Here is a 23,816-nt window from a genome sequence, read left to right on the forward strand (position 1 = left end):
TGGAGTCTTTTAAATCTGAGGCAGAGATTTATTTTATCATGTAAAAAAAAAAAACTTTAATCAACTTCCCCACACTTGTGCCGAGGTTACAGAGTAGCCCCTCCATATTCTGAGCCGATTGTACTGTTAGTGCAGCATTACAAATGCACGGTGAGGTGTAAAATTCTTTATGAAGAAATGAGCAGAAATGTTTGGGGTTTGTAATGCAAAGACCTGATTAATGGAGAATTTTCACAAGGTGATCCTTGGTAGTCTATTCACATGCATGCTCAATCAAAATACATGGGGTGCACTAATGCATAAACAAATTAATTTCTTTTGGGCGGCTCTGTACAACACAAAGTAGTGACATGCATGAGGTGCATTTTAAGGACATCTCACCCAACAAGAACACAGACAACAATATAATCAAATGCTCTAATACAGGGGTGTCAAACTCTGGCCCGGCATGTCCTTTTTTTGGCCCCCAAAAGAATTCCTAATATGAATTGCAGCTGGCCTGATGCTATTGCAATCCGTAGTAACGGTGGTCCAGCTGTAATTCATATTAGGCTGCTGTTCTATCGACAAGTACAATGCCGCTACTACATTTCCCAGCATCACTCACGTCCCTAGGTCCCAGGTAATGCCGGGTTTTGTAGTAGCGGCATCACTCGTGTCTATTGGACAGCAGCTTATACGTGGACCCCGTGGAGTTTATACTGACAGGTAAGCCCAATAATCAGGAATTATCATAGAGCTATTGCTCTATTGTTTTACTGTGCCAGGGAATTCAATGTGAAACCAAATGATTGCAGCAATTCATTTGGTTTCATACTGCATTCTCTGGCAAAGTAAAACAATTAATCTCAATAAGAAAAAACGAATACATACGGTAAGAGCATGTAGTAATATGCAGTGGATTGATCTAAATAATTTAGATCAATCCACTGCATATTATTGTATGCTCTTATGTGTTCCTGTTTCTTCTTATTGAGATTGTTTTTTCAATAAATTTCAAGTTTGGCCCGTGACTTGGTCTAAGTTTTTAATTTTGGCCCTCTGTGTATGAGTTTGACACCCCTGCTTTACAAAACTTTATTAAAATATGTAGTGCATGTACAGCAGTTCCCTATGACAGATCACTAAACAACCAACCAGGGATAAATCGCCATTATTTAATATGGCTAATATATATTTTAATTGTACAGGGTGCACTGTGAAGCTGTCTATGTACTGTTGTGGGTTTTCTGCAGAACACTCCCAAGGAAAGCAAACCCTGTACCATGATGGACCCTGGCCACCTACCCCTCTGTTCATTAGAATGAATGGAGCTTCTTTACAGCACCAAAATAATCAGAGCTCACAACAAGAAAGCCTAGATCTGTACCTTATATATTGGCTGGAGGATTTTCCTTTTGATGCATGAAGATGGAGAAGCAATGATGCATTTAAGGCCCCTATGTTTGGTGGATTTCAAGAAACTTTGAAGGTTTGTGCAGTTCTCCCTTGTCTGCTTTTTCGTTTGGTATCACTGGTAGTCCTGCTATTTACTGCCTAACCCTATAAAGCTCAACCACAGCTAAGACTGAAACTTAGTTTAAAACCTCTTACTAGTTGCAGGGCTTATATTGAACCCTAGCAAGGACACTAATGCTTGAACCTCAATAACTTTTTTGTTCTTTATGTATCCATTGATGATATTCACTCAATTCCTGCCACAATTTTTGTATCAGAAGTGGAGTGAATTCTGCACAATAGAAAAAACACAGTCAGGACAGGTAATCTAAATGTAAAAGTTATGCAGTGCTTGAACAATACAATCCATGCACGCTGTGCCTTTTTAAAAGCGCTACATATCTAGTTATATCCATCATCCTCCAATGATCTGACGATGCTGCCTCTTCTACAATGAAATCTAAGAGGTTCTCCTCTTCTTAATTACAGAATACCCTCTGTCTGTAACAAGGGGGGCAAGCTTTAGTGGGGAATTCAGGTAGGTGTGCATGCATTAGATATATTTTCCCCAAACACAATAATAACTAAGTGATTTGTGGTTTTGAGGTAAAAGATCCCTCAATACAAATTTTGCACCATTATTAAATCCCCAAACATTTATTTATATCCTGTACAAATTGGACACACTATACAAATAAACATATAAAGTGCATTAGGTAAAAAATAAAAAAAAACACATGCAGAGGACTGGAAAGCATTGGCCTGCAATACCATCTCCCCTGCGGACAAAGGAACAAAGAGTCAGTGATTGTACTAAGAGTGGTGTTTGCGTTTATCACCGGCCTGCAGCATCTGTGGGTCATATTGATAATGAAGGTAGCGGTAGATCTCCTCGGCCTTATGTCGGCTTACTTGTCCTTTACTTGAGAGCATATCTACAGAGCTGCAGGAAGAAAAAGACACCATAGATTACTGCCAGGATAATATTATTCAGCCAATAGTTTATTCTCCATAATACCTCTTCTCTCAACTAACTTATCAAAACATCTGAAAATATCTGGGTTGTCAATAACAGCAAGTCATAAGAGTGTAGTTATTTTTCTAGTGCAAGCTGGTAATTTAAAGTAGGTGGAAATGCGGACATGCCGCACTGTACATATAAACAATTGCCATTTTCTTCTTTTAGAGAATACAGTTTCACCATTTCTTAGTCCCACCAATGTCCTTCAGCCCCTTCCTATCAACATGTGTATATTCCAGTAATAGCTGCATGTCATTGTTCATGGCAGGTTTCCCATTAGGCACAACAGTAAAATGCTTCTCCATAATCCATGTCAGAATGAATCCTCTGGCTACAATACATTCTGAGTGACTAATCCAGAACAAGGATGCAGATACAGGAATCAGAAACTTTCACCTTTCTAATTGTTCATGGTTACAGCATGGAAGATTCCATGTTTTTCTCACGATAGGTTTCCCTTAATATTAAAGATGAATTCCAGGCAGATAAAAGGTAGCTATTTAATCATCAGATGTATACTTTTATTACAAGTGGTATAAGTACTTGAATTTGACCTGGTAATAGTCTTGTGCAAAGGGGGAGGAAGAAGCGGCAAAATAAGCCAATAAAAAGTGCTAATGGGAAATGTAAGTAGAATGACAGATGAGCTCATTATTGTGTTGCTTCTCCTCACTCCTGAATCCCAGGGTGGATAGGAAACATTTAAGGAAATTGAAACCACAGCACTTGATGGATCATATCACGTCTCCTGCCAGGCAGGGCTGTGCTACACGTCTTGCCTGTGTAAGCCCTAAAACTGGACAGACAGGTAAACAATGCCTTTGACTTGTAAAGCAGCCCGGAATGTCTATTTTATCTGTGTATTCAGCGACTTTCATAGACTCACCTGCTGGCCATTTGACGGACAGAGCTGAAGTGGTGGCAGAGGTTGAGAGCGGTGATATAGCTGACATTAGGAATTGACAGGTAAAAGTTCAGCACTTCCTGCTTGTGGCTGGTCACCTGAGTGGGGACTGTGATGGCTGTGTTCTTCCTCCTTTCCAGGGATGCCAGTTCCTTCAGTAACCCTGCTGTGTCCTCCTGGTTGGAACTGAAGAGGATCTGGACTCCGGCACTGATTAAAGAGGACAGCGTGCTGTCATAATACTTTGTTCTCTGAAATTGCCGAGAAATTTCTCCTACAGATCAGAAACAAATACGTCACAATTTGTACTCAAAGTAAAATCATGTTAATATGGAATGTATAGGAGTTTTCTTTATTATGGTCAGTAATACATTCACAAACTGTACTACAGAAATCTTATAGAGGCTGTATATGCCAGAGAGGAATACAAAGGGTATAACACCAAACAGTATGTTCATATGTCGTAAGATAGCAGGCAGTGTGTGCAAGAGAGGAGTGCAGTGGGTTAAGACAATGGGCAGTGTGTGCAGCAAAAGAGTGAACAGTAATCTTTTGACCTAAATGGTGATTACATTTAGCCCATAATAAGCAATACAAAATGGCTATAGGTGCACAGGTTATGGCATTGATGGGAAGGGAGGACCAGAATGCATTTGGCACGCATCTAATTCTAGAACAGGAGTATGGGAGCTAAGCTCATCACACAATCTATAACAGAGCAGCAATAGCCAATAAAATAAATGTCCAGGAAAAAGGGAATACTAAAATCATAGCAGGTTTTTCTGGCACAGTGGAGGTGGATGGGATTTGTGGCAGCAGCATTGCAGATTGGAGGTGGGGGAGATACTGAAAATAAAAGAGAACTGCAGTTTTGAAACTGGACACTGTGGAGGTTAAAAAGAATTAAAAAAAAAAAATAAATGATCAAGATTTTAGCAAGCACTGTGTCATGGAGTACAAGAACAGTAAATGTAGTCCTGGGTACATGGGAGGATGGGGTACTGCTTTTCTGGGAAGGATTGTTTAAACAGGAAATGAGGCAATGGAGCGGAGATCCCCACTGGACTAGAATCAATAGAGATAAGGCAGATAGTTAGTATGCGGCAGTAAATAAATGTTAGAGATTATTGCACAAAGGCCACTCATGCAAGCCAATGCATGAGGTAATATACATGTGATTAAAATTAAAGTGAGACTATAGTTCTACTTTCAAAATCTGCAATCAGGCAGGGCTTTATTGCAGAAAGGGACATGCAATGAAACATACCTGCCTAACTGCTCTCCTGAATAGTAAAAAAAAAAAAAAAACGCCTATGCACAGTTTAGCATAGGAAGCCGAGATACAGGGCACATCCCAACTTCTTCATCCCATATTCCGGTTGCAGGAAATGCAAAAAAGGACCTGCCTGATATAGCAATTATTTTAAAGTATTTAAAGGGTACCTAAACTAAAGAATTTTCACTTTAAGTAAATGGGTTGTCTACCCTTTTATGTGAAGTAAAAATTCTGTTAGTGTTTTTTGGGGTGCAGCACCGCCCCCTTAACTTTCGATTGCCTAGGCAATCAAAAATGAATGGGAGCGCAGAGCCTTCCAGGATACCGATGTCACGTATCCCAGGAGAATTTTGGCTGCTCCTTCTATGCAGGCCCGGAGCATCTCGAGTATTCGAGGAAAATTTTTCCCAATCTACGTCACCCGATCTCGCACCTGCAAAGTGTAAGATCGGACGACAGGAAGAAAAATACAGAAGAAGAGAAGATGGCGGCACCTGGCGCTCCCCCTGTGCTGGGCTGAAGACAGATAACGGGACGATGCAAGACCCAAGGGAAGAAACCTCCTGACGGACAGACTGATCTGCAGGATTAAAGGTAAGTGCGATTCTTTTGTGTTTAGTTTATTTCTGCTTTAAGCAGACCCCAAATCCTTATATTTTTCTTAAGCTTGTCTGCGGGCTTGTATATTTCTGCACATGCACCCCTTACACACCATTATGATTATCACACACCTGGTTTTACGCGATCCTTCTCCACGATGAGACAAACTCTGTCAAACATGTTCCATAGATGCTGGATCCGTTCTGCCAGTTTACTCCTGTTTGTGCAGTTGGAGAATTCTGACTGGGATTTGCGCTCAACACACAAGCGGTTACTGACGATGTAATTACAGCCCCCTAGGGAGCAAATTTCTACTTGTACCCCGTGAGTGCTTTTCAGGCAGGAGATGACCTCAGGACCGGAGGAGATTTCCCGTGTGTCTGCTAGGATGCATAGCCTATCACTGCTCACTGCAGATCCAGGGATCCCACCAATGGAGGAGTCATTCATAGACGTGGCCATCCAAGTAGAGTCTCCACCAGATTTCACTGAGGTATGTTCCAGCTGTAAGATTTAACCATACATAAAGTAGAAGTGTTACAAAATCCCTCCGTACATGGCAGTTAAAGAATTAACTCCAGGCCACAAATGAAACCAAATCAGTAAGATGAACATGTTACCCAGAAACACTGAAACCGGGTTAAAATCAGAAAATACACTAAATTGTAATATTTTTCATTTTTTTTACCATATTTATGTTAATAAAACATGCAACAGTCAAAGATGCAGTCACAACTTTTAACAAACTATTATTATGCAACAAACTGCAATCACTGGGAATGTATTTTTATACTGCAGTTTATAACACTTAAATAGAAAAAACAAGGCTATTGCACAAAATGTTTGTCTGCAATATTTACCGATAGAGACATAAGTTTCAACCACTAGCAAAAAATGAATTTTGCTTATGAGGCTTCAAATCCTGTTGAGTTAATTGGTCGGGAAGTTAGGAAAATCTAGTCTGACAGATGATCTAACTCTTCCCTAAATCTACCCAAACTAAGGATAATTTGCATTAAATAAATCAGCATTTTTAGCAAAAGTATAAAGGAAAAGAGGAGGCTACCTTGTCTGGAGAGAGAAAATTACTCACCAATGATCGACATCTAGAAATATTAAATGAGGATTGAGCATCTGTCTGAAAGTCCAGCTCTTCAGAAAGGGAAGCGTGGGCATTAATTCTCATTTGGCACCGGTCCTTCAAAGGTATGTCAAAGAGTTCCTTCTTTTCACGCAAAGCACCCACAGTCTTTACAGAAGAGCTGTCCAGCAGCGGTTTGGCAGAAGAGAATGCACTTATGGACTTCACACTTGAACCACTGGTCTTAGATGTTTGATGGTCAGATGTTACTTCTGTTTCTTCATCACTAGAGTCCTCCTGGACGATAATCCTTCTTTTCTTTTTAGCAGGTTGTGCTTGGTTGCCTTGTTTTGACTGGATGCCTTTGAGCTTTAACCGACGCCTGGTACAGTACTGCCTACGGCCCCCGACAAAGCTGTCCTGCTGCAAGAGGTCGAGGTCCAACTGTACTTCCTCTGTGCTGGAATCCTCCTCTTCTCCCTCTACCTCTTCTTCATCCTCCTGGACACAGAAACTGTCCTCCATATAATCCTCGTCTTGCTCAGGAATCTAGGAAAAGCAAAGACATAACCTGAAAAGTGTGTCTAAATATTTGCTAAACCTGAAACAAGCATACAGATAAATTCAGAATACTTGATCTAAGTCAGAAAGAACAGAAACCGGCATTCGTAAAAAGGAAGGTCAGCAGGGAAACACATATGTTTGTATATAACAGGTTTCACTGAGGAGCCTCAATAAATGATATCAAAAATGGTAATCCAGAGCTACAGCTGACTCAAAAGGGACCATTTATTTTTTTCTTTACTACCAATTCATTACATAGTGATACGAATGTAACATAAAGGCAACATTGCAAAAGATATCCATGTTTAAAATGATTGCCACTTCTGGTTCCAGCGCCCATGTAGGAGGTGGTGTGCGAGCGGCAGCTACGGCTCCCGAGTGTTGCAGTGCCAAGCAGTCTTCCCCCCACGATCCCGCAGCAGGCTGCGGAGATCTGATGGAGCAATTTATTTCTATCTCCCAGGCTCCTAAACGGCATCAGCCTAAGCGGACAGTGGGGAAGGCAGTGGTTTCAGTCAAGATGGCCAACGGCGCTATGGACCACATGGAGCCTCATACAAACCCAGCTATGGGAATTAGCTCTCCACAGGGCTCCATTGCTAAAGATTATATACTATTGGCCCTGGAAGATTCACACAGCTTGAAGACTAGCATAGCCCAGCATTTCAGATGCACTATCAGCAGCTGCAGCCTCTAACAGATACCATTACCAAAACCTAGGGGAAATATTCAAGAGCTGCAACAAAGAGTCAGTGACTTGGAAGATGATTTGCTTACAGTTAGATCACAACAAAAACAGCTGGGAGATCACTGTACAACACTCCAGGAGAAACTAACTGACTTAGAGAACAGATCTAGGCGCAACAATGTACAGATAATTGGAATACCCAAAACTTATAATGCAGCTGATATACAGAAACTTTGCTCTTATACTATTCCAAAGATGCTGAGACTTTCAACTTCTGTACCAGTGGAAAGAGCCCACAGGCTGGGGCCCCCACAACGTAATAAGCCCTTTCCAAGACCCATCATAGTCCACTATCTTCACTTTCCAGGTAAAGTTCAGATGCTCAGAGCTCACACTACCATTTCACTGTAGATGGCAACAAAGTAATGCTTCTCTTCGGATTATGCGGCAGAAACGACAAAGCTAAGCCGTGCCTTCTCCCAAGTTTGCAAACAGCTAATATCAAAAGGTATAAGGTTTGCCCTCATGTACCCAGCAGTGCTTAAAATATTTGCCGCTGACAGAGAAGCACATACTTTCAAAGAGCCACAGCAAGCCGCAGATTTTGTTGCTTCACTGGAAGAAGCTGATCACCCTCCAGTAGATAAGGAACGTCAGCCATGTTCTACTCCTTCTCCTGCTGCCTCCCTATAATCATGTCCAACTACCAATATGTGCTTACCTGGGACATGTTTTTTCTCAATTATACTTGGCACGAAAGATTGTGATTTTTTTTTGTCCACTAGATGGAGCAGGTTGTCCACTTTTGCACACACCACAAAGAGATGTATTTTTCTTCTCATCCAGTTCTGTATGTGTGGGAAAAGTTTCCCTTCAGCAGGTGCTGAATTTTTTCGGGTTGTTTTGTCCCACCCTCAAGTGTTTCCTCATTGGGGAAAAAAGGAAGAACATGCAAGTGTTCTATGCTATGACCTTTTTGTTGCTCTTTTTGTTTTTTATTTGATTTATGTTTTGGTATACCCACCTTGTGCAATACATCACTGATTTGCTGAAAAGTGTGTTCATTTTACTTCCAATACAATTCGCCTCATTTGACTGCGACTACACTGTTTTGGGACCACTCAGCTGGGATAGCCTCAGACATCAAACAAGTTGATTTTTTTGGCAGTTTTTTACCCTTTTTTAGTTTTTGCCTCCTTAAATGACAAAAATTACAAGCTGATATAGCGATTTACAAGAGACGCATCTACAGTCATCTTCATATTATCTGCTAAGAAAAAGTTGGGTTGGTGAAATTTGGGGTGCTTCCGCTCATGGTAGACGAGTAGGCGTGCTGATCTTGCTACATAAACGGCTCCAATATACCATTTCAGCTAAATCATGTGACCCTTCAGATGGAAGATGGGCCTCTCGGATATTGCAATTTCCAGCTAATGCTTTCACACTTGTAGCGGAATACAGTCCTAACCAGGATGGACTGTTTTATACTAATCTCCTTTCAGTCATCCAAAATCTTCCTTCAGTTCCCATGTTGGTTGCGGGGGATTTTAATGCCACTGCTAGTACAATGAAAGACAGGCATCCACTATATCCAATGATACATCTTTTTAATTGAGTCTTTCATTGGCGAATCTAGTTGACTCCTGGAGGCATATGCACCCTCTGGAAAGAGACTATACGCATGTTTCTGCAGTACACTTAACTATGTCTCGCTTAGATGCTATCTTGGTCTCGGCCGATCTATTATTAAAATTAGAAACGGCTACCATTCAGCCTATTATATAATTTCAGATCATTCACCAGTGTTACTGTCCCTGACGGAAAGCTATTTACATCAGTCTGATTTCACCTGGCGTTTTCCATCTTTCCTAGCCAAAGATGAGCAATTTTAACATCACCTTAAGCACTGGTGGTTAGATTTTGAATATCATAATGCCGTCGACCAAAATACATCTCAGCTATATTGGGAATACAGCCAAGGCAGTTATGGGGGGACAGGATCATGGATCATGGCTCAGGTGTCTTCACAACGGAAAAAAACATTAGCTAAACACATAGAAACCGGTACCCAAGCCTGAAATTCAAAGAATCTTTGTCAGCAAAAGGATAAGGAGGAATGGCTTCAAACTAAACATGCATGTGACTTTTGGTTACATCAATATGATACCCCCATTCATGCCTACAAGTCAGCAGAATTTTTCAGATTTGGCAATAAATCAGGCCATCTTCTTGTCAATCTGGCAAAGGGTTTCCTGGCACCTCCAAGAGTAACCAGCATTCGGGATGCTACAGGCTCTGTGCGACATCTCCCCCGTGACATAGCTACTGCTATTTCTTCTTATTACGAGAATCTTTATACATCAAAAGGTAGTAATTTCTCTAGGGGACAAGCGTTCTTGGATTGGCTAAAGTTACCTCATCTGTCGGAGGAGGATCTGCTTCACCCCAATTCTCCTATAACATCTGAGGAAATTGCCTCAGTGATTAAGTGGTCAGCTAACTCTAAGGTGCCTTGGCCAGGCGGTCTACCTGCCGAATTCTATAAACTTTTGGTGGACCAAGTCACTCCTACATTAACCAAACTGTATAATGATATGTATTCAAGGTCTTCTTATTTGCCCTCAGGTTGTTCAGCCTATATTAAAGTGTTACCAAAAAAGCAAAAAGATTCGCTGGACCCTGGGTCCTACCGACCCATCTCACTTTTGAATGTTGATGTTAAACTTGTATGTTGACGGTTTTGTACTGGGTAGATCCACTGCCTACAATATTAGAAAGATATACACTGTTCTGAAATGTACTAGGTTAGCTGGCTCCTCCTCCGGGTTGGGCGCATTATTGGCGCTTGACGCGGAGAAGGCTTTCGATAGTAATGAGTGGCCTTGGCTCAATGCTGTGCTTTGTCAGTTCGGCTTTACGGGGTTATTTGCACAATTTATAATAGCAATGTATTCTACTCCTTCGGCCCAAGTATACAGGTAGCCAGAGTATTATCTCATGCTTTTTCTTTGGGGAGAGATACACGTCTGGGCTGCCCCGTCGCCTCTTTTGTTCAATCTGGCCATTAAGCCGTTGGCGGGATCTTTGCATGATTTAAACTTTTTTCAAGGGATCACAGTTCAAAAAAAAAAAGGAAGTTAAGTTGGCCATGTTTGCAGACGATATCATGTTGTTTATAGGGAACCCAGAGGGAGTTCTACCTTCACACTTACAGAATATACAGTTTTTTGCATCCTTTTGCGGTTTCTGTATCAATTATGATAAAAGTGAATTTTTATGCATACAAACCACAGTACCTGCTGGTTTACTGTCAGTAATACAAAGTTTGGGGTTGAAATTAGGTAAACATGTTTTTACCTATCTTGGAGTCCAAGTTACTAGGCAAGTACCTGATATGTATAAGCTGAACTACACTCCTTATCACTCCTAATTATCAACAAGATTTTGGCGGAACTACACAGCTGGATATCTTTACATTTATCTAAATTATTAGTTTTGCACGTTTATTGTATCCCATGCAAACACTGCCCTTTTTACTGAGATATTCTGATATTCAAAAATTACATGCTGCATTTATTGTTTTTTTGTGGCAAGGCAAGACTGCTAGGCTCAAAGTTACGCAGTCCAAGCCAAGTCTTGGTATCAACTTCACGGACATACGCAAATATAACTTAGCGTGTCTGCTCCGATATGTATAGGATTTGGTGGCGCAGCACTTCTTTTATGTGGTGGTTAAGCTAGAATCCCTATTAGTGCGCTAGTATACCGCGTGTTATACGCACAAATTTGCTTTTGTGTGATACTCTATTGGCTTGGCAGGAGACCAAAAAACATCTGCCAATATTGGCAAAGCTTCACCACTAAAACACCATTACAGTCCACACCCAGTTTCCCTCAGGGTACACAGTTCAAAGTATATAAATTTTGAGAAAGGCGAGGTATCACAAATTTAGGAGACTTACTGGATGATACTAATTGTCTAACGTCCTTTGATATCCTTCGGGCTAAGTTTGCTCTCCCCTCCCACCTCTTTTTATACTATCTGCAGGCAATTCTGCTTATTTTCCACGACCGGGTACTGCTTCTATACTGTCTTTACCTCTCTTTTTAGGACGAATCTAGGGCACATCTGCATCTAAACACTCGATTTCATATATTTATCCATTGTTTTTGGATGCCTCTACAGGGGCTGGAACCATGCTACATTTTGTGACCAAATGGGCCACCTACAATGTCCATATTCTGACACATTAAAATTACTAGAAACCAGTTGGTCGATTGTTAGGAAATATATTATTAGCAAGGTATGGCGTGAATTGCAATCCAAAATTATTCATAGAGCATACTATGCATTTAATTTGAATTTTCATTCCACTTGAGTGACCCAAAGGATAAAAGCTTGCCCTAAATTTATGTTCCCTTTTGCCCCGTTAGAGCATTTACTATGGGATTGCCCAGTGAAAGGTGCTTTTTGAAAATCGGTCTTCGAATACATTACTCGGGTCACTGGGAATAGTTAACTATTGTCACCTCATTTGGTACTTTTTCATGGAGAGGCCCCCCAACCACCAGCTCTTGCCTATCCAAATTTGAGCATCTTTGTTTGCTGGCGACCAAAAAGGCCATATCGAAACAAAAGAACAATTACCTCCTACGGTAATGCAATTTACTAATTATTTACAAACTTCTAATGTTGATTGAAAAAAACGCAACTACCAAACACTTACACACTCATCCACAAAAGTTCTTTGCTACATAGATGCATTACCTGCAGCACTCATTATCCCCATCCCAGCTACATGATGTCATAAAAACTTTTCGCCACACAATCTGGTACGATAGGAGGGCTTTGGGACCATCAAATTAAAGCAATGCCTAATATGAGGGTGCTAATTTTTCAAATAGGGATCTCATTATCTCTATTAATGTACGATTTTGGGAAGGAGGGGAGAATAGTTATGTAGCTTGCGTGGGTATACCCTGGTTTTGGGACTTGGTTTTGTCCCACGGTTCTGTTGTTTTTTGTTTCCTACGATTTTTTTATTATGTATACTTGGTCATATTCATAAAAATTTGAAAAATAAAGGAGCAAGGGTAACGTTTTGTGATGTACTCTAGATTTAAACAACTCTTCTGCAGTAGTTTATGTACAATATATTGATACTACCTGTATTATGTTTGCAGATGCTTATCTTTTCTGGCTGTATTGTACATGTTTATTGCTATGTTTTCTTTTGTATTTATATCTCGTTATCTTGCCTTAAAAAAAAAAAAAATAATGATTGCCATAGCTGTAACTTAGGTTGGTCAAAGATAAGCAATAAAAGTCATAGGGCCAATGATATGTAAATAGCACATCTGTATTTGCTTTTAGGTCAAAGAAAAGGAATGTCACAGGAAATGTGTCATATTATTCTCCAATCCTTTGCTACATAGGCTGGCAATAATTAACTTCTGAATTACATTTCTGAAGACATTTCTAACCTCTAAATAAATGTCTTGTTCTTGTGAGAATGCAAAAGTTTGGCTCTCCTCTCTTTCCAACTTTCAAGGTAAGAAATAACAGAAGGTCACCAAGACAGTAGGGGACATACAATAAATAATGATGAAAAAACATCCTGATACACCACCACATATAAAATGAATAGTAAAATTATTGGTCAGAGATGACTTCTCTACTCACCTGGGAGAATACAGACAAGCTGTGTCTCTTGTGTGTCAGTTTATATTTATTTCCAACTGCTGGACTGCGTATGGATTTCATGTATATGCCATGCATCTCAGAGTCTGCAACAAAAGACAAATCATCTATGAATCTAACAGCAGAGGTGATGTGCCTTGTATGGCAGTCGCTGTAAATGGAAAAGAGGTTTAGAAGACAGGAACTGGATCATTTTTTTCCCAGCAGCTAAAATGACCTAAAATCTGAACCATGAGATCCTAACTTCAACTGACTGGTAGGGAAAAACCACATTACTGGCCCACCAAATTCTAAGAGGCCATTTTTTGATATGCATCCTTTACATCATGGGAGCAGAGCTTCATTTTGTTGGTTCACATATACCCAGCAGGTATGGGATGAAAGAATATACAAAGAATATAAAATAATATATAAATAATATAAAATAATATTTAAACATTTGTCCAGCAATTATGGGAAGGGTCTAAAAAATTGATAATTACTGTCTGAATTTGATTATATGACCATGTCAGTTGCACAACGTAGAATCCTTTTATATGGAACCGGAACTGAGAGAATATAAAGACATTGCTGACATTTATGTGAAATAGTAATTACATGACACAAAATTAAATCATCTTTTAAAAAATTTGGAATTCTTAATGTAGCAGTCATATACAAGCTGGAGAACACAGAGGTAGCGATCTGTTATCCAATTGCCAGTTCCTTATAAATGTGCCCAAAAAAGTATTAAGACCAGGGGCAGCCAAGCAAGTAGCAACTTCATAAGACAATCAGAAACGCCAGCTGCCATTTGAAAGAAACAGCATAAGCAGCCAATTTTATGACAGGCTTCTTGTCAGGTGTGAAATATGAGTGACTCACCATTCAGAGCCTGAGATAGCTGAGTGTTATCATTGAAGAACTCCACCAAAGATGTGTCCTGTTCATTGTCAGAATCCACATTTTCATCTGATGATACAAATTCTGCTTCTTCTGAAGACAGTTCAGCCTCCTCATCAAGAAACTGCCTAGCAGCATGCTGGTGATAACATTAAAAAATGAAAGTCAATGAATACCTGAAAAAGCAAACACAAATTGCTTGACATAGAGGGGATCTCTCACTGGTCAAGTTTCTTGGCCTAGAGCTTTGTTGTCTTCGTGTGCAGCGTGCACGTTTCATGGAAGACCCAGGGCAGAGCAGCTGCACTCAGAGAAGAAGATGTACTGTTGCATATAAATTCAGAATAATGGAAATGCAGTTAGCTAATGTATTTTGGACCCAGAACCAACCAGATTTTTTTTCACTAACCTCCATGTTTTTTTACAGTTATTCTCAACCAGGGCTCCCTCAAGAGGATGCCAGGTCTTATTGATTACCCATATGATGGTGACCTTTGTGTAGAAAGACCCCAAAACTGTTCTTTAACTATCTGTAAAGGAGAAATTCTTTCCACTCACCACCAATGTAAGGTGTATTTTTCCTACTGACCGCCTATGATTTCAGCATGGGTTCTATAAAACCTGAAAATTATTTCAAGGGTTCCTCAGCAGTAAAAAAAAGTTGAGAATGGCTGCTCTACAAAAACAATTTGGTTAAGGCAGAACCCTGTTTTTATCATTCAGCCCCTGTAACTGGTTTAGTTAATATAGACTGGATACTACAGATGAAGGTAAAGCCATGTAAATATGATTGGGCTAAGAAACCGGTCTAATTCCAACGGTCATTGTCAGTATCTATTCATATCTCATAACAAGGTGGGCACTGAGATGGAAGAGCTGTTATTTCTCCCCTGATAAGCAATGTGCAAACAGCCAATGTTCAACACTAACACAAGACTGTTATTTATAGAATCTGCATCCAGAAGCCTTCCAGCTCTATTCACCCCAGTGATAATAGTGACATATATTGGTACTAGCCTGCATTTTTTCCCCCTCTAATGTTTTGTGTACAAAGGGACATTATGACAAGCAAAGCTCCAGAAAAAGAAATAAAAGGTTATTAGCTGGTTAAGTTCAAACACCAAGCAATTAGAATTTGTGGAATGAGCACAGCAATGGCAACCTGCATCCTTCACTCAGGAGAGGCTTCCCTTGCCATTTTTTACTGGACACGGGGCAAACCTTGTTCTCAGGTAACTGTGACTGTGGAGCAGGTGTTCATATTTTGTGTAACAAAAATAAATACTTAATTGATACTTGATTCATGGTCTGTAAGAGTGTGTTTTATGTTTGATTATCAAAAAAAATCTATTAATTGTGGAGAAGATATTTTTATTTATGGCCACCCTAAAACAATGTTCTCCAACTGGTGAGGCTAGAAGAAAGTGCCCAATGTGCCCAATTCTGTAAAATAGTGTTCTAGACTGCTTTCCCTGAGTGTGGATAGATTGTATATTATACCCAGAGACAGAAGAAGGGGTCAATGGTGAAGAATCTTGTACAACACCGAAATTTGGGTTATCATTATACCATTACACCAAAAGTAACAATGTGCATGGTAACCCACATACAGTGAAATTTATCAAAACGTCTTCCTGGGTGGATGTCAGTCCGGAGAAAATAGGCATTCCTAGGCACGCTGTATTTGCATATGAACTGTGCTAAGTAACACTCACATGTAAAGCTGTGCCACCATGACTAAAATACTTAAATTCCAATGTAAATAAGGAGTGGGTCAGTGACAGTCAGGCTGGGGAGCAAAGGGCTAGATGGTACTGGACATCCTTGAGCCAAGAAAGGCAGTGGACTTTATGTGACCTACTTCTTCTTCACACTATACACTGAAAGCAGAAAAAGCAATTTCTGTACAAGAGAGGGGACTGTAAAAGTATAAATGAAGGGTATGTATGAAGTATGAAGTGAAGGTTGCAGGTCAACTTATCTGTAACACCAACAAATCTGTAAAACCAAAACTTAACATTAAAACTTTATAACATTAAAACTTTACTACTCAGTGTATCTCTAGAACTAAGATCCTGAATGGCTTCTGACACTCACACCACAATGCTGGTTCCCAAGGAGCCAGTGTCTGCACATTTGACAGCTTGCAACAATAAGAGGTAATGCACTACTCACTGCAGCCCCCATTCATTTTCTATAGGGCCGCCAAAGGGAGAAGCTACATGTAGTGCCTCCCCAAAGACAGTGGTTCCCTGGTGGTGAACACACCACAACCTCAGGGCCAATCTGAACATAGACAAGTTTTAGAGTTCAGGTTAAATGAAGGCTAACAGCTAAATTTTAAATAATTAGTGACCTAAACCAAGATGATGACACACCATGCTACTTAGGTTGTTAAACACCTTAATGTGTTAATTGCTAACTAGAAACCCTGGGCATTCCAGCCAAAAAAAAACACAATACAGCTCATTATAATCTGAAATACATGGTTATCACAAACCCGCTTCCTCTTGTGCCGAGGTCCTTGTGCATTTTTCTGGCGCCCCTTATCATGAACATTAGATTTATGAGCATTAGAGAGAGGCTCAAGGTCTTCAGCAAAATCATCATCATCATCTAAGCATACCTGTCAACACAAACCGAAAAGATTAGGTTGATTAAAAATCAAAGTTGATATTTCCTACTTCCTTTCCTAATAAGCTAAACTAATAACAGCACAAATTACTTCCTAGCACTTGGAAGAAGCAGTCATCAAAGAATGGTGGAAGGAGAGAAACAAAAAATTGATTGAGGCCACTAGTGTCCTCCAGTAAACATCCTGGGTTAAGTAGGTGCTCTATTGGTTCATAATACAGTTGGCAGCGAGTTGTCTGAGGACAGCTTCAAAGACATGTGCAGCCAGTCCCAGCTTTTAAATATCAGCCTTGAAAAGCTACAGAAAATTACTATTCTGGGAGAGATGCGTTGTTACCTAGTAACATGCAGCTATTGACAATCATAGGCATTTTTTTTCTCATAAATTACATGTATTTTTGTCTTTTCTATACTTCCTTTCTAATTCAACCCCCAAGCTTTGTCCGCTGTACACATCATCAGGTTTCAGTCTTTTAATGTGGCCCCTCATTAAGTAATTGCTAAAAACAATAAAATAGTGCTGTTCTTTCAACTTCACATGGGATGCAAACAAAAGGCAGATCCTCTTGTGAATTACTTACACCATATATGATTGCAGGTAATTATATATGTGAATTACTTACACCATATATGATTGCAGGTAATTATATAGGTAATCATAGAGGGTTGATAACGAGGACGTGATCTTAAAATTGTTTTTTTTTTTTTTTTTTTTTACAATACAGTGTAATGGACATAATAAATATGTATATATAACAATATATGTCCAAATTATAATTCAGCATCCTTGTTTAATCAGAGATACACTAAAGGGCGAAATCTTTGATGACATTTGGCCATAACACCTATATGAACTTGTTGGAAATCCCTCCCCAAAATTAAGGGCATTTAAATGGGTTGTCCCCCTCTCCCCACTATGCAAAACAGCCTGTGACTGTTCTGGGTAGGCTTACCATAAGGTTTCAAAGTGTGCTTTTGGGAATCTGCGCTCATTCAGCCTGAAAAGCATACTGATGTTGGACAAGAAGACCCAGCATGCTAGTAGAGTTCCAAATTATACAAAACAAGTTTGAAAGGGATAGGATCAGGGCTCTGTAAGGGAAACTCAAGTTCCTTCATACTAAACTGGTAAGATTTTGTATTAATGGAGCTGGTTCGGTACACAAGGGCACAGTCAAACTGGAACAGAAAAACGGCCTTCTAGAAATGGTTACCACAAGGCTGAAATGCACAATTGCTCTTTGCATTAAAGGTTAACAGTACCCTTCCTTGAATACACCTACATGCAATAATTTTGAGGGCTCTCCACATACTTTTGGCCATGTAGGTAGGTGTCCACAAACAGATCTGTTGGCACAGCACAATTGCTCACAGAACATGTTTACCTTGAACAAGGACATCTAATTTGTGTTTAGTAATTTCCTTGCCACCAAGGTGTTCTGATGTAAACAAGAGGGTGACAAAGATGTATTCAGTGAAGACTCTAGATGTGTTTGGGTCAGAGTCAATATGACCTAAAGCAATTTGCCAGAACTTGAAAGGCTTACCTGATTTCATACAGGATTCAATATCATTCAATAAAAACAGCTAACAGCACAAGGGTCACAACATTTCAATGGTTAAGAACACCATAGAGGACAGCAGGAACGCTGATAAATGCTCTGTCATACCGCTTACAGTCTAGCACAGCATTTCCCTAACTGTGGTTCCTCCGGAGATTGCTAGGGGTTCTTCTAAGCTATGAACAGTTTGTAACTCCAGGGTCATTTACCACTGACAACGGTGATCTTTTTGGCTATCTGTAAGGTTTCCCACTGGCCAGAAATGTAAGACATTTGTCCTGCTGATCAACCCACTACTGTGAGCTGGGGATATAGTAATTATAGTAGGAGTTCCCTAAAGACCTGAAATTATTTTCAAGGATTCCTCCAAGTTAAAAAGTTTGAGAAACACTGTTCTAACATCACTAGAGATTCACTGTCTTTATTAAGGTGACTATTGCTGCCAATACATTAAATGATGGGAAACACAACAGTTTGAGCTATCATCAGAGAAAAAGATAAGGGAAAAATTCTCCAACTGGGAGAATTCTCTGGGATGAGAATTTTGTTGAGAGATTTACAGTCATAGGGGAAACCCCCTAGTAGGATCAATATATATATATATATATATATATATATATATATATATATATATATATATATATAAAGCAGCCCCTAGTGTGCACATGGACGAAATATTTGCAGCGGCAGGATGAACATTTGCAGCAGTAATTTATTTCCATTTATTTGTCATTTTGCATTTGTATTTAATAATGTTTCTATTGTCTATTGATATAAATTGTACTTTGATGTAATTGTAAATTGATGTAATGTAAACCTAATTATCATTTTTGAAATGCCAGTCTATGTTTGTTAAAATAAAAAAGCATAGTATACTTACTGCATTAAGCACCCTTCTGCACTTTTTCGCTCCAGGCATCGGGGAGTCTAAATCAAACTCACTGCTTGCTGTCTGAAAAGTAAAATTAAAATAAAAATCAAGGGGACCTGCAAAAATGAATTAAAGAGGAACAAAGGAAACTGTGCCCAAAAAAGCAGAGGACAAAAAATAAATAAATAAATACTGCTTGTAGCCTATTTGTAGTTAAATATTTCCCATATACTGACCTTTGTCTTTTTGTGGAGTTGGGCATCTTGGTAGAGGAGAAGACTTTGCTTTCTAATGTCAAAATAGCACCCCCTTCGACCCTAAAGCAACTAACGACTATAAGGGTATTGACCAATTAGCAGCACGAAAGGTGGAGGAAGCACAGGTCCACAGAAATGAAAGATTTTAGGAAAAGGCAGGGAGTTACTTGCACTGCAGGTCTTCAGTTACAGCTTTATTTCCATCAAGGAAAACATTGAGCAGAACAGTTGGGAAATCCACTAAATCTAATTACAATTATTTTGAGGTTCGCAGTAAAAAGAGGCAGTTTGTTAGATCATATACTGCAGATTTAACTATGCGGCTCAAGACACAGAAAGAACAATGCAATTTTTAAGGAAGAAATGTAGACAGTAGGAAGAGTTTTCAGGGTGCAGCACAAACAATATTTCTGTATGTGCCCCATAAGATTTAGTTCAGGTACACTTTAAATATCTAGAAAATTATATTCCAGGGGCTTTACAACCATAAGCATTTTGTACTGGTAAAGAAAGGTAGACTTACTGTATTAAGCGCCCGCTGACGTTTTTTTGCTCCAGGTATTGGTGAGTCAAAATCACACTCACTGCTTGCAGACTAGAAAGTTAGATATGGAAAAAAAAATAACAAAAGCTGCAAGATTCCCATTTCCAACTAAAGCTTTTATGTTTAATATACTGTCTCTTATTGTGGCACAAGATGCTGCTTACCTCCGGTGACTTGAGGACAGCTGCCGCTAATTTTCTTTTTCGCCTGAAAACAACATCATCCTCACTCTCGGGGCTGCTGCCTGCGGAGAGACGGCAAACATCCAGAACAAACCATGAGAATCAGAATGAAAAGCTAGCACTGCACAGGGCAGCCATAATTAAACACAAAACCGCCACTGTGTCCTGCGGCTGTGCTAATAACACATCAACCCCAGGAGACAATTTGTACATGTGATTATTTCAAACGTTTCTGCGGTTTTGTTTATATCTGGGAGCAAACAGTCACATTCTATTATAGAGCACATGTAAAAGAACAATTCTACTCAAATAAAAAATGGAAAATCTTCATGATTCAACAAAATTGAGCAACGTTGTTTTTGAGATTGTGTTGAAAGGTAAATGCTGACTTATACCACACATAATTTGTAAACAAAATTGGGAAAAAAACTATAGTTTTGTAATGCTTAGGTCTAATAATATTATTAGACTGTATTTATATAGCGCCAACATATTACGCAGCACTATATTTAAAGTAAGCTGTATGGGGATAATTAATGAGCTATACAAAATTAACAATGTGTCATTCACAGTATGATATCCTCAAAAGGTTTTAAAGTCAGCTATGACTGTTGGCATGAAAGAAAAAACAATCTGAGAATTTAGGCGTTTCTGTCCGTGCACTGTCGAGGACCGTTACAATGCTCTGTTGTGTCGCCATCAACATGCAGAAGAAAAAAAATCTGGATCTTGTTTGCTGAAAAGTAACAAAAAGTACACAAAGTGCACCTGCAGGATTAACACATCCACATTTTAAAGTAACCTACTGGGAACCTAAAAAGTGTAGCATTGCTTGGGTGTGGATTCATAAATCTTATATACTGTGCTAGCAAAGCCCAGGGGACACAATCATCGATTTTAGAAACTGCATTTGCATTTTGGTTTGCCACTCTTTCTGCTTGGCTTTGCCACTTTCTTTCACTCCTGTGCCACCATTCTGGCTAGCAACCTGAAGGAAGAAATCATGGAGGCTGCCATTGCTATTTAACATCTGGTTCCCTAGCTATCATGCCAATTCAACAACTTTGGTACTTTCCAAATCACTGACCTGTAACAGATTAGGAAGTCTGACCTCTTACATTCCTCATCAAACATTGTGCAAGGTCAATGAATCAAAAGAGTACATTCATGGCAGACTGATCTGCAATAAATGCTTGTGCATTAATGTACATTGCATGAAGACAATCGATTCATTTGAATGGGCTATGCAGCACCCCACATCGGAACAAAAATCACGCTGCAGTATTTACAGCCATACACGTACACACCAATTCATGTAGAATCTTTTTATATGCCATAGTGGTGTGAACAAGCCCCTAAATACACAGAGAGGTAACCAATGTTTTCAGTAGACGACAGTATAGACAGTTAACCAGAGAAATGGAGTACATACTAATAGTTGTGGAGTGGACGTTCTTGGCCGAAGGTGGATTTGGGTTCAATCTTTTCACTTCCACCAAAGGGGAATGTGTCCTTAGCTTGGAGTCTGGAGTTGAATGGGAATATATATCACTTTCAGCCACAGGATTGTAGGGTGTTTTGAAGCTTTTGACCTTATCCAACACTGGTGTTAAAAACGAAGAACTCAGTGATGTTTCAGGCTTCTGGGAATGTTTGTCTCCGACTGGAGAAATTTGCTTCTGAGGCATTATATCAAAACTAGAATTTCTAACCCCAAATGCCACTGGGGTTGACATGACCCCTCCAATAATTCTTTTATTAGGTGGGCTTGGAACTTTAAAATGTTCTTTTTCCTCTACATTAACATTTTGTGGTTGTACTTCTTCGGGGTTTTTCTCTTTTGAATAATGATCATCATCATCATCATCATCATCATCATCAATAGAGAATCCAAGGTCAAAATTGACTGAAAACAGTTCACCAGAGCCAAACCCATTTTCAGTCTCTGCCTGCTCCTCATAGGCGGACAAGCAATCCTTGTTTTCTGGTTCTTCTTCCTCTTGGTCTTCCATTAATAAGGATGGATCAAACATATTGAAGTTAACAGCAGTTTTCTCATGATTAGGATTTGTTGTTGCATATGCTGTGCTTGAACTCGGATGTTCAACCTCAGCAAATTTTTCATCCTCAAATAAGTCAAAGCTTTCCTCAAGGTATTCTGGAAAGGAGTCTAGTTCTGTTACAGTTTCCTGCTGACGTATCAGGTTGTCATTGCTTTGGTGAGGGCTATGAGTCCTGGTAGCTTCAATGTCAGTCTCATCACTTTCAGTCTTCTCTTTATTGAGGATAGAGCTGTAACTGCAAATCTCATCATTGTGGTCAACAACCACTTTCCCAATTTTTTCTTTTCTGTTCGTGCTTGGACTGCTACTTTCAGGAATATCATACTTTTCAGGATCCGCATCACTTTCAACTTCATCCTGCTGTGGGGCAGAGCCATGTGTTGTTGGAGAGCAAAAGTTTTCATTATATGTTTCATTGCCATCAGAGTCAAAAATGTCATCCCAATGAGAATCATTTTGAGCCTCTTTATTGTTAAGTCCATTTTTTATTGGAGTTTCCACATGATTTGCGTCATGAGCTGATAAGGTAGATACACCAATTTTATATGGCTCTTTTTGAGGAGAATCATTACTCTTAACTTCAAGACATGCTACATCAACCAAAGAGTGTGAATTCTCTATGCAGTTGTGGGATCCCTTTACACTACAGTTTGGCTCCATTAATATAGGGGGGTTACCTTTTTCACAAGGTAAAGAATTGTCTGATAAATAATTCTTAGGGATGTCTACATCATCTAAGGAATTAAGTTCACTTAATGAGGGAGGAGAACAGGTCAAAAATTTCTTAACACGTGACAACATATGGCTGAGGACATGGGAGTTTTTTCCATTAAACTCTGAAACAGGATGATTATTATTTTGCATATAAGGAGTATAAAATAGACTGGGTAAAAATTCAGATGTGTCTTCACCAAAACTGTGGTACCCAGAGTCAGCCTTAGTTGGAGATTTTAGAGCTTGGTTTTCATCCTTAGTAGGAGACGTTTTGGTACGTTCTGATGGATTGGGGTCAATGTCTCCATAGGTGGCAATTTCCATTTCATCAGCCAAATCATAGTCCTTTTCAACATCTTGCCTGAACTCAACATCACTACTCACTTCCATTTCTGTGGGACAGTCTGGAAAATCAGCATTTTCTTCTTCAGTTGAACAGGACATTACTTTCCTTGACAATTTGAGTAGTGGTATAAAATCCTCATCGTTCTCAATCACAGAAGATGAATCTGAATTCTTGAAAGTTTTACTCTTGGGGGCAGGCAACTTTTTTGTGCGTTTTGAAGTTATAGTAGAACAATCTCGACTATTTTGTTTTGATTTATGTGAGGACAGGACATCAGCTTTTTCCAAGAAAGAATTCATCTCTTTATCATAACTGCAATCACCCTGAAAAATCATCAACAAAACAGTTACCTTAGGAACACAACAATATCTTGCAACAAAAAAAAACTATATTCTTAGTTTTAAATTTTTCACGTTTTTAAATTTTTTTTTTTTTTTAATTTACTTACATTTTATACTGCTTTATTTTGTGACACCTGTGAACAGTCAT

General features: G+C 39.4%; 1 protein-coding gene across 2 annotated transcripts in view; it reads right to left on the reverse strand.

Moving 5' to 3' along the window:
* Nucleotides 1-2,075: 2,075 nt before the first annotated feature.
* The window catches only part of FANCM (FA complementation group M), an 87,462-nt gene continuing 65,721 nt past the window's right edge, over nt 2,076-23,816 (reverse strand). Inside the window, exons 13-23 of one of the 2 annotated variants that reach the window (XM_072428052.1) lie at nt 21,637-23,650; nt 20,187-20,266; nt 20,002-20,073; nt 19,231-19,302; nt 16,655-16,780; nt 14,137-14,293; nt 13,255-13,358; nt 6,332-6,868; nt 5,370-5,742; nt 3,345-3,636; nt 2,076-2,380 (exon numbers count right to left, since the gene is read on the reverse strand). In XM_072428052.1, the coding sequence (XP_072284153.1) occupies nt 2,251-2,380; nt 3,345-3,636; nt 5,370-5,742; nt 6,332-6,868; nt 13,255-13,358; nt 14,137-14,293; nt 16,655-16,780; nt 19,231-19,302; nt 20,002-20,073; nt 20,187-20,266; nt 21,637-23,650 (3,957 nt within the window). In that variant the 3' untranslated portion in view covers nt 2,076-2,250. The remainder of the gene's footprint in view (nt 2,381-3,344; nt 3,637-5,369; nt 5,743-6,331; nt 6,869-13,254; nt 13,359-14,136; nt 14,294-16,654; nt 16,781-19,230; nt 19,303-20,001; nt 20,074-20,186; nt 20,267-21,636; nt 23,651-23,816) is intronic. The other variant, XM_072428053.1, reaches the window with a different exon arrangement.

The sequence above is a fragment of the Pyxicephalus adspersus genome, chromosome 12, assembly GCF_032062135.1.
Source record: "Pyxicephalus adspersus chromosome 12, UCB_Pads_2.0, whole genome shotgun sequence".
Classification (NCBI taxonomy): Eukaryota; Metazoa; Chordata; class Amphibia; order Anura; family Pyxicephalidae; genus Pyxicephalus; species Pyxicephalus adspersus.